This window comes from Stegodyphus dumicola, chromosome 9, assembly GCF_044657685.1.
Source record: "Stegodyphus dumicola isolate Sdum_Otavi_A_Nest chromosome 9, ASM4465768v1".
NCBI lineage: Eukaryota > Metazoa > Arthropoda > Arachnida > Araneae > Eresidae > Stegodyphus > Stegodyphus dumicola.
The window spans coordinates 121,075,398-121,087,475 of record NC_140776.1 but is presented as its reverse complement, the minus strand read 5'-3'; the positions used below and the strand labels follow the sequence as shown (position 1 = coordinate 121,087,475).

Here is a 12,078-nt window from a genome sequence, read left to right as displayed (position 1 = left end):
AAGGCCAATAGGAGATTCACTTCTTAAAAAAAGTGTTGGCTGAAAAGGCTGGCTGATTTGCACTTGGAATTCCATAGTGACACCTTAACTATTTTGAAATCTTTATATTTTTCAAATTCTCGTATTGTGATAAAACAACGGTACCTAGAGCTGTTAAATTTTGAATAACGTACGTCTCCACCCGATTATGGGCATCTGGAAGCCCAAATTTGGAATTTGGTTTATTACCTATTTCATATTTTGTAAAGCATTTATGAGTTTTTGATTAAGAAACTCAAGGATTTCAAAGCGAGCAATGGCAACACTGTACGGAGGGGGTTATCTTCAGCGCATGGGACTGTGTATCGGAAATTCTAAAGATATGCTCTTTTAAATATTTCATGATATTGCTGTTGAATTGAATTTTATGGTTTAAGTGGGAAGAACATGATATTTAATAAATAAAGGTAACACACAAAACGTTAAAGAAAGGTCCCGTGGGGCGTAATATAAAATCTGAAATCCGTCAGATTTTTTCTTTTCTTTTAAATAATATTTTTATTATTATTTCATATTTTGTAAAACTTTAATGAATTTTTGATTAACCAACTCAACGATTTGAAAGAAGCCAGTGGTAATATATATAAGTAAGTGCGAAGGAAACGATGCTTAATAATAAAGCTAAAAAGACTGGGGGGAGGTGGTTAGCAAGACTGAGTGTAATAGCAGATTGGCAGACTGTGAGCTCAGCGAGAGCTTAAAAAACCTTAATAAACCCTTTTGATGGCCGTAAAAATCTGAAACCTTTCATATTTATCGATTTATCCCCGCCCCCTTCTTTAATACAAATTAAGTAATAGAACTGAATGAAATTGCATCTCTTCTTCCCCAAACTTGCATTTTTGCTTTTGGAACAAAATACGTGCTAAGACGGTTTTTATTCATTATAACGGAAAATAAATTTCACTCAACTCATCGGATACTTCAAAAAAGAAGTATCCTTATCAGCTGCTGAGAAAAAAAAAAAAAAAAAAAAACTTTCACATTTATGTCTTTTTTATTCGTGTATTTTCCCGCAGCTTGACATGTTTATGTGGGACTCCTGCTAGGAGGACATATTTACGAGTCGTCGTAGCGGCATTGTTTTTTAGCCTATCGATGGAGTGGGAGCGTCGCTGTCATCGCCACGTGGCTCTGACGTGGGTGGAAAAATTCGGTGAGGCGTTGTCGATTTCCGTCACTCACACCAAGATGCTTCCCTCCTGAATCCTTTTCGCCCTTTCTTTTCGTTTCACCATCCCTTGCTCCGAGCTTTAGTCGTAAGACTCTCTCCCCCCCCAGCCCATCCCCAAGGCATTAGCGATTACTGCGGTTTTCCGTATTACCTAATATACCTTTCCCGAGCCCTGGAAAACTATGTTTCCCGGCTAATTGTCTTTCAATCTTTCCGATTCCATTAATGCAATGCATTCAGGAATTCGCCTTATCCATCACCTCTCTCTCTTTCAACCTAGCGTTGAAAGCAGAAAGAATTTATCGTCCATAGTGCGGACTACTTATTCACTTCCTTCTCTGTAAACCCTTAATGGTCTCCTTCATTACCCTTCAGCCAGTGCTTTGTCTTAATCACCTCAGTTTTCCTTAACGAAGTTGTGGAGGTAATTGCATTAAGTTGCAAAGGTACTCCGGAAAATATCGCCTTGGGCCTTGGGCCAAGATGCTTCTGTCCCTACGGGAGCGAAAATTGCACCTGAAGTCAAAACCGCTGTCTGCTCCTTTAAGCCAAGGACATTTATTTGTTTCCTGACAATGTTGATCGCTATCTTTGAGCTGTTCACAGTATAAATTATTTATGAGGTACTTTCTCGGTGAAGTACGGTATTGTTGCAAAATATGGAGTATGCCAAGCCCGAAAGAACACCGCAGGCTTCTTGGATGAAAATAATAACATTTGAACTCCAACCCCATATTTAAATGCGGATCAGTTATATATTCAATTGGTATTTTGTTAAGTTTGAAAAGAGTTCGCCTTCCGTGAGTCACGAACTAATGTTCTTTTCCATTTGATTAGCGATTCATTGTTGAGATGTCGAGGCTGGCGGCTAACTTCGGATGACTTTTGCTTGTGCAGATTATGTGTTGAGGGTAGGGATAATTTCATATTTAAAAAAAAATTTTGGAAGGATAAATTAGTAAAACCTTTTCAAAATGACCACTAGCAATATTAAACAATTTTATCCTGTATAAATGGTCGCCTTAGAAAGATGACATTCAGTATCCATATTTAAATACTGTTGCTAATTTTTCATATATGTAAATATTTTTTTAAATTTAGTATCTCTTGTATAATGTAACATGAAAGGCTCGAGGATGCAGAGCATCGTCGGAAAAATAGGGTTACAGCGGCAGGTTCATTTACCATAGAGGTAAATGGCTATCTCGCCAAATTGGCGATCTAGCGCCAAGCTGACAGTGGTTTTGACTACTAATTTTTGTCGCCATATTTAGCGATAATTCGCCAAACTTGGCGGCATACTAGTTCGATCTCTGTGTAAATGTAATTGGTCCGATCCATGTGTAATTTTAACTGCGTATTCCTTTCAGCAATTTCAAGAAATCGAAGTTACTGGAAATCTCTCATCGACCAGGGGGAAATATCTACAGACAACATTATTTTTCAGTTTAATTGAGTTTAGAGTTTTAGCTCAGATTATGCTTACGTATGTGTGAGCTTACGTATTTGAAGCTTTTTGTATTCCTTGTGTTCAACACTTTTACAAGTTTGAAGTGTGGTAACTGTTAATTGTGCTAAATAAAAAACTTTTTAACAAATTCCGAAAAGATTCAGATTTTAACGTCCCACCAGAGGGGTTTGTTGAGATTTTTTATGCTGTCGCTGGGCTCGGAGTTTGTCTATCTGTCTCGCTGACATAACTTATTTTTGTCTTTTTAACTCCATTATTAAACATCACTTTCTTCTCACTTACGCCACATCAAATTCAACAGCAAAATTACAAAATTTTTAAAATCACAATATCTGTGAAATTCCAGATAAAGTGTTAAGTGTTGCCTTGCATTTTTTAGACCAAAATGTATTTTATTCTCGAACTTTTTGTTTGCATCGAATCACTTGTTGTCTCTTCACTTTTCAAATAACTAGCCGCCGATGCGGCCGATCACCTAAAATGATACTTTTAATAAATCCAGCTAGTTTCATTTCACGAGGTTCGCTGGTAATTATTAAAAGAGGTAAAGATCTGCGTTCATTGCTTTTAAATCTGGTAGTTTGTCAATCAGTGACAGGCAGATTCAGTTTAAATGAAAAATTAAATACCTTACGTTTCGCCCAGTATATCTTAAGAAATCTGAATGGAGAGTTAAATCGTACCATACATTTTCTTACATTTGCTAAATTCTTTCTTTTAAAATAATACATGACGATAACATTTGGTGGCAGCATCCTTTTATTTACGCTGTACATTTTTTTAGTTCGTTTTTCGTTATATTATTTCTTTAAAACACTGCGTAGAGATAACATTTGGTGGCAGTGTTCTTTTATTTATTTTGCCATACATATTCTATGTTTGCTATATTATTTCTTAAAAAATAATATTACATGTCGATGACATTTTGTGACATTGGAAAGTGATACAGCCATTTAATTTTGGGCGCTTACCGTATCCGAATGGATTGTGGTTTCAGTTACTCCGAATATTGACGTTTTCTATTACGATATGCTAATGAGTTGAAAAGCATAATTTGTTATTTACATTTTTTATTTACGCATCTTTAGAATTTATTAGAGTATCTCCATTTATTTTTGCATATTAATGCATCACGCATTCTAATTTAAGAATCATAAAACAGGAAAAAAAACCGAGCAGGTCATTAAAAAAAAATTAATTCTAATGCGTGAAGAGCTATGAATCTTAGGAACGAAAAGATTTGTCGTTTGGAGAGCTCTCATCTTGTTTCCTTGAAGACCTTGTCTGCCTCGCTAAGCATGCTGGGAGCGCATCCTATTGGATGGAAGGGAAAATCCCCGCTTTCGAATCTAAATAACCCTTAAAAGGATTTGTGACGAAGCGAGGGCTTCTTCTCTCCATCCTGGCTGTTTGATGGCTTCTGGAAATGAAAATCGAGTTCCAAATGCGGAAATGCATTTTGAGATGCTGAATGCTTAGCCAAATTCATTTTGTGTGCATGTGTGTTAGGAGGAAGATTCTTGATAGGGTTTTCTGTTAGAACTTGAGAAAAATAAACATGAGTGACTATCTTTTTTATTGACTAAGGTATATGTAACGGGAATTTTTATATGCTTTTATTGGCAATATTTAACTACGTCAACGATGTATAATATGGAGGTCATGTGTCCATCCGTCATCCCTGAAGATTCGTGTTGCCACTCTGCGAAGCGTAAAATATTTGTTTTAAGTAGAATCAGAAATTTCTGCGTTATAAAAGAAGTGTGTACTGCCATTCGCAATACATTTGTCTTTCAAATTTAATGAACAGTCTTAGTAATTTTAAAGAACATGTTGCAACTGCCCAAATTAAAATATTTTTTAATCTTCCTTGGGGAAGTGTTTTGTTGTTCTAAAGCATAACATATTTAATTTCTCGTTTAGGTTTATTTTGTTATTAATTAACATGCTAAGCGATTTAAAAGCAATAACCGTAGATCTATTTCAGTTATTATTAATTAGTAACTGGACCTGTGAAATTTATTTTAATTGGATTCATTAAAATCATCTATATATATATAAAGAATGTCCCTTTGTTGGTCTGTATGTGCGTAATTCACACAAATCTACAGTTTTATATCAACCGTGATGAAATTTTACATGCTTGACCTTCTTGACTTTTCAAGTAAAAGAATGTTGCCACTAGTCATTCTTGACGTGTAGAACTCTGTCGGGAACTCTTAAGATATGCTACTGTTAAGATGTTATGATTTCGCTGCTGAATTTTATCTCGCGTTATTATGAAGAAAGTGATTTTTAATAAATAAAACTAAAACGATCAAAGTTAATTATATTGTCCCTCCTTTAAACATGCCTTCGTAGTGTAGTTAGACGCGTATTCTGGAGGCTAAAATTCGAATCCCAGCGAAGACACTACGGATTTCTTAATATAAGTGGCTCCCGAACTAAAAGGTAATTCACGATAATTCATCACTACCAGGATTTGGCAGTTCGGTCCGTTCATCCCCAGTTGCTCTTTAAAAAGAGTAGTATGTAAAATACTTTCTCCCTACTTTCCGTGTGCCTTCGTGATGATTTGCTGTGGGGCTTTCAGAACATCTCCAGTCCAAAGTTTATATGTAATCTGTTTTGAACCATCTCTGGAATTTAGACGCAAGCAGTTATCCATTGATCTTCATTATAATGACGCAAGCAGTAATGTCACAAGCCGAACATCCTACCCGACTCATGACATCTGATCAGTACTGGCGTATCTACTAAGCACGGTCTTCATGTATTCCACCTTTTGATCTTCGCATTCATTCACTGATTGAAGAATTCAACCTGAAAGATCTGCATCCCAAAAGCTTTAGCTTTTTCGGTGTTGCTCCCTGGCAACAAAAATGTTAAGTAGGTGAATTTTCACCTACTTAACATTTTAGGAGAACTTAAGAAGACTACTACCAATGATGTCCAATATCAACAAATTTTCCTAGAGCATAGAAGCAGTCATTATAAGTATAAAGCAATTTTTACTGATGGCTCAAAGAATCATGATCATGTCAGGGCAGCTTTTGTTTGTGATAAAGAAATAAAGTAAACTTCATAAGGCTGCATCTGTCTTTAGTGTGGAAACTTTTGCCATTTTGAATTCCTTAATCTTTATCTCTGAGCAGAGTAGCAGAAAGTTAATCACCTACTCTGACTCTCGGAGTGCTCTTGAATCAATAAATAAAAATACTAGCCACCCTTTAGTCTTAGAAATTTTAAAGGCACACCTGTGTTTGAGAAACGCAGGTTATTCTATTGCGTACTGCAAGGTGCCTGGACATGCTGGCATCAAAGGCCGATCCCGGTGAGGGCATTGTGGTTTTCTGACATCTCACCGATGTCGCAGCAAAATCTGCTGATTTTACCTCTGAAAATGATGTCCCTTTTACAGACATACGGAATTACATCAGAACAAAGATCTTGTCCAGGTGGCAAGAACTCTGGGAATGCCAGACACTGAGCAAATTAAGGCAGGTAAAACCCAATTTAGAGTATTGGGAGTCGAGAGGGAATCGAAAGGAGGAGGTACTGCTGACTCGCCTACGAATTGGTCACTGCAGACTGACACATCAGTATATCTTGAAAGGAGATAATAAGCCTATGTTCCGTTTCAGTCAATCACATTTTAACCTGCTGTCCTGCTCTTAGTCGGAAACGTAAATATCATTTTAACTCTAAGAATGTTAACTTAACAGATTTCATTGGAAGAAACCCTCACATCAACCTCATAAGATTTTTAAAACATCTCTTTTTACCATATGATTTGAAGTTTTTTCCTTTTATCCTGCTCTACCTGTTGCTAGAGCATTTCTCAAAGTCGTTTCTTCATTGCTTCATCAGCATTACAGGTTCATTTCAACAATTCGTCTGATACAGTGTGCTTAGATTTTATTCACCATTCGTTTGACGCATAATAACCTTCAAAGTTTTGTGCCATTAAAAGTCAACCAACCAACCAACCTTCGTGATGAAACTGGATGGCACGCCCGACGCACATTCGGGAGGCCCGGAGTTCGAATCCCGGTGAGGGCATTGTGGTTTTCTGACATCGAAAAATTCTAAAAGCGCCCCCTTATCCCTTGTCGACCTTTAAATATCTGAGTATATAAAATAATTTCCTCCCTACTGTGCGCGTGCCTTCGTGAGTAGCTAGAAGATATTCGTATTTAAGAGGTCCGGAACTCGAATCCTGCCGAGGGCGTTGCACATTGTTCACGTTCCAGCATTGATATAACCTCATGACTACATAATAATAAGAAGACAGAATAATTTGTAAACCATATTACTAAGAATTTTATTTCTAGTTTTTTTATTGTTATATTGACCTTGAATTATTATTTGTATTAATAATTTTTTGAAGCAGTGTGAATGAATAAAGTATTTTCATTATTTCAGGGCTTGGAATGCGTACCCACGGGAAACAAGTTGAGTTCTTCGAGTAAATTGACTATTCCAACACCAAGAATGGATACATATAGATTTTCCATGGCCAATATGGAAGGTACGTTGTAACTTCTGGTGTCTGTGTCATTTCTTTGCATCCTAATCATATGCCTTAGTATTTTTGTATCTAATGAAGCGTATTACTTAGGTACATTAGATCGAACTTAATGGATATCTAGAGATTTCGAATCTTGTTCTCCGAGTTATCAAAGTTATGCATCCAAAGACAACCGTTAATGCTCGGAAAACGTTGCAAAGAAATAGAGCGCTAAATGAAGCAACGTTATATGGGATCATTTTAATTCATACTAAATGGGAATAGCGGAACGCCGGATAAAGTTTGAACAAGATTTATTTTATTTTGCATGTGGAGGTTTACGGAATTCTAAGCAGTGTATAGAAATAATGAAGAAAGTCCATGCATTTATCTTTCATACAAATCTATAATTTTATTCCAATCTTAATGAACCTTTGTACACGTGACCTTCAAAACAACAACGGGATCTACATAAGATTTCTCAGAAACCACCCCCACGGGGTCCACACTCTTTATATACATATATTTTACGCTATAACCAACTTCTGATTAAAAAAAACTCGACGATTTAAAAGCTTTTTGTTGCCACCCTGAAAAGCCTGAGATATTTATGTTTTATATTTAAGCAGAAAACTCGGCGAATAACAGAAATGTATTTCCACTCTCGGAAAACGCAGTATATTTATTTATCTGTCGAATTTAAAGAACAAACTCATGGATTTAAGAGAAAATGTGCTGCCATTGCAAAAATTAAATATTTTTAAGCATGTTTTCTTTTAGCAAAGCGCAAGATATATTTAATTTTTCTTTCAAATGTATTCAGTTATTAATTAACAAGCTGAGCGATTTAAGAGCAAAAAACGCAGTTTCATTTATTATCAATTTACTAGATGGAAGCGTGAAATGACACTAAGTGAATTCATAAAAATCATCTACATATGTAATGAATAATGTCCGTTTGTTGATTACGTGTGTGTCATTCATACAAATCTACACTTTTATTCCGATACTGATGAAATTTTGCACACTTGGCTTTGGAAACAAGTGGGAGGTCGCTGTTTACTTAAGATTTCAAAAACCCAGCGAAAGGGTTCCACATTCGATACGTTTACATTACAACGGTGTATTCACACCTTGCGTACATACTTAGGTTCACGTCCCCGGTGTTGCGTTCCCACTGTCAGTTTTTACTAAAGTCGTTAGATGGTGCTGTGTTCGTTTACTCTTTAGAATAGTGTAGAACCTTTAAAGCAGAATTTAAATGCACGCTGTATCAAGTTTTCGCCAATATTTCGAAAACCGTAAAGAAATTGTCCAGAGTGGATGGTTATTTTCCAAAAGATGATTTCCCAAAAAAGACATAAAATAACAAATCAAAACTCTTAAAATAATCGATCGACGGGCAGATATTGGCTCATAATTACATAAAAACTTATCCAGGAAATACTTTTCGGTAACTTTGTCACCTATCCACATTGATTCAGTACATTATCCGACAGAAATGTGAAATGCTCTTTATCCCGTAGGAATACCGCCGCACGAGCTTGCTTAAGAAAAGGATCCGTACTATACAGAGGATGTTCGCACATTTTTAGGCGATTTTACTTTGCTATTAAAAAAATCGCCTGCTTGAAAATATTTTTTATTGCAACTATATTTTTGAAAGTGTAAATTACCGTCCGCTATTTGACAATTTGCAATGGCGCTTTCAAAGTAGCAATGAACGGAAAGCTGTGTTTGCGTTCCTTCCGAAGAAAATTAGTTATTAAAAAATGCTGTGAGAGCCATGATTTTTCGATATGTAAAGGAACGATAGATAATATTGTGAAAAAGAAAGGAAATAAACGACAAAGTTTCAAGGACAAAGGACAAGTTTCAAGTACAAAGGAATCCAAGGAAAAAAAAAAAAAAAAAAAAAAAAAAAAAAAAAAAAAAAAAAAACGGAATGTTTCCAATGTTGCAAAGGTAAGAATTTTAATGTTAAATAAAAATTCGCCAAGTTGCATAATCATTAAAATGCTCAGCGTCAACTGTAAACAAAGTGATTAATGCTAATTTGAATCTTAAAAAGGCAAAAAAAAAAAAAAAAAAAAAAAGTAATGTGCATCGTCTTTCTCCACGACAATCGCCGAAAGCAGAACGCGCTATACAGAATTCTCTATGAGAACAATTTTTCGGACAAAAATAAAACAATATTCCAGTAAATGAATCTTGGGTATATTTAAATGATCGCAATACGGAAAGATCCATTTATTATCATCAAAGAGGAAAAAAAATCTTAAAACACGATAAAAGAATCTAAAGAAAGTTTTTCAAAAGATTTATGACTGCTGCTGGATTTTTATATAATGGCAAATAAAATTAAAGAAAGTACAGAAAACTGTTAAGGTCAACTCCACATGCTATCAGGAACATATTTTAAACCCTATTTTCAAATATGAAATACGTTCTCTTTACCCACAGTGCCATCAACTACTAAAACTCTATCAAGACAAAGCAAGCAGCCAAAATCTACTGTTAATTTTCGGGGAAAAAATGGAACAAGAAACGGTTATCAAGGTCATAACCCTTCACTCATACCCCTACTAAATCTCCTGATATATCATCCACGGATGTTTGCGCTTTTGTACTTTTAAAAAGCGAATTTTCCAAACGTCGACTTACAACTCTCCTTGGATTCTGGAAAGCTGTTCAAGAGGAATGGGATAAAGTACCTCTTTCGATACTGGAAAAAAAAAAGGCTTTATTGCCTTGGAAATGATGAAGATTTTAAAGGTTACCAAATGCAACATTTAAAACACAATAGTAGGTAAAATATTTCTGTATATACAATGAAAATCTTCCAAAAAATGTTCGAACAGCCTCTTTATTACATATCGTCTACCCGCCGAAGTTTGCAACGGAAAAAGGCTCACCGTCAAGAAACTATTGCTGAACGTAATAGAGTCGATCATGATGGGGTATGGTTCAGTTGAAGATGTATTTATTCCGTTGGTGCCCCGAGATTCAAACATGCCCTTCGATTTCATGAGATTCGCCAATTTCCCATCTGCCACACATTTAGTACGGTAAACAACTAGGCACAGGGACAGCCATTTTATGTAGCAAGTATTAACTTGAAAGCATTATGTAAATTGGAAGTACACTGCGAAAAAAAAAAAAAAAAAAAAGAAAAGAAAAGAAAAGAAAAGGGGGGAAAAAAATGGGACAGTTCTATATCTTCCGTTCTACTGGGCCGAAAGTTGCAATAAAAAGTAATGTTTATATTCTATCCAAGTAAAATCTACAGTTTTATTCGAGCTTGGTAAAATTTTTCACAATTCACCTTGAACCAAAATAAGAAAAAAAATCAATGTCTGTCTGACATTTCGAAAGAACTACTCCCATCCTCTTAATGAAGCGTCTTCACTTTGCTCCCGAAGCACGGGCAACGTCGGATACTTCAGTTAGTCGTAAATAAAAGCAACATAAATAAAAGGATGTTGCCACCTAATGTTATCGACAAGTATTATATTTAAGGACATAAATGTGACCAATATACAAAAGTTAACAATCTACCGGGAATTTCAAAGGTATACTGTTTTTAAAATTTTATGATTTTGCTGTTGAATTTTTGTGTAAGGGTGAAGAACGTGATGTTTAAAACATTAAGTTAAAGAGACAGAAAGTTAATAATAAAAACACAAAAAGAGTTCTGTAAGCCATCTTACTGAAAAACATTCATATCATGAACCAGAAAATTCTAAAAAGAAAATTAATTGCAATGCTTAGCACTGTATCGGGAATGCTTAGCACCTAAAACTTTTGCGACTTTATTATTGAATTTTATGTGATATAGTGCGAAGAAATTGATATTTAATAATGCAATAGTAGGCAAGTTAAAAAGAAAGTAAGCTGTGTTAACAGGAGTGAATCCATGAACAGATTGGTAAATTGCTAGCTCAGCTAGAATATAAAAAACTTTCATAAACCCTCTGGTGCTACGTTAAAATCTAAATCCTCCCAGATTTTCTTTTTAATAATCAAGTCGTTTAATACACCTTTTTTCTCCCTTTTTGTAGCTGCTGATAGTAACAAGTATCACATTCATAGTTCTTTCTGCCGTTTTGAAGCTTATATTAAAATCTACGTCTTTTTTCACGAAAATTTAATTATAATTTTTCGTTATTGCGTTCATTTTTAGTTGGAAAACGTTTAGTAGTTCAAGCGATAGAAATCGTTTCATAGCTCAAATTATCCAATGGATATTTTTTGCTGCTTGATAGTACTGAGTCAGTTCATTAATACCGTATTACGCCCCTTTTTTTTACTAATTTTATCGTCCGAAAATCGAGAGGAGAAAATGATACGAATAATTTAATTTTCTAAGGACGTAGTTACGATATAAACGTAACGAATGAAAAGGAGTCATGGGTAAACTACTAGTAACTATCTCAATATTATTTCTTAAAAGAAACATATGTTCCAATAAGAATGCGTAGTAACATTAACGTTACAACATCTAATAAGATATCTTCATGTCTACTTCCTGGTAACTTGTATCGCACCCGTTCTTTTTGTTGTTCCTGTGACTCCTTAAGCCTCCAGTTATCCATAAATAATTAGAGAAGGTGAATATGCAACCGAGGGAAACCATAGATTGAATGCGAGTTCACGTTTGCATCGCCGTGATGGTTCGATTCTGATATTTGGCTGACATAAATTTCAACAGATAGAAGGATAAGGTTCGGTATGACTTTCGCGGATATTTTGAGAATGTTTGACTTTGTTAGGAAGGCGGAAACACTACATCACTACGTGCGTGAATCCATTTTAAAATTTAGGGGAGCTTATTTTATGTCTCCATTGAACAAGGGGGAAATTACAAGAATATTTTTAGAATCT

The 12,078-nt window shown here is 35.2% G+C and overlaps 1 protein-coding gene across 4 annotated transcripts in view; it reads left to right on the top strand.

Annotated features, from left to right (window-relative positions):
* Positions 1 to 12,078, top strand: part of LOC118203258 (uncharacterized) — a 289,744-nt gene that overhangs the window by 234,743 nt on the left and 42,923 nt on the right. For all 4 annotated transcript variants that reach the window (XM_035375537.2, XM_035375530.2, XM_035375544.2 and 1 more), the window contains one exon: positions 7,110 to 7,215. In XM_035375537.2, the coding sequence (XP_035231428.1) occupies positions 7,110 to 7,215 (106 nt within the window). The remainder of the gene's footprint in view (positions 1 to 7,109; positions 7,216 to 12,078) is intronic.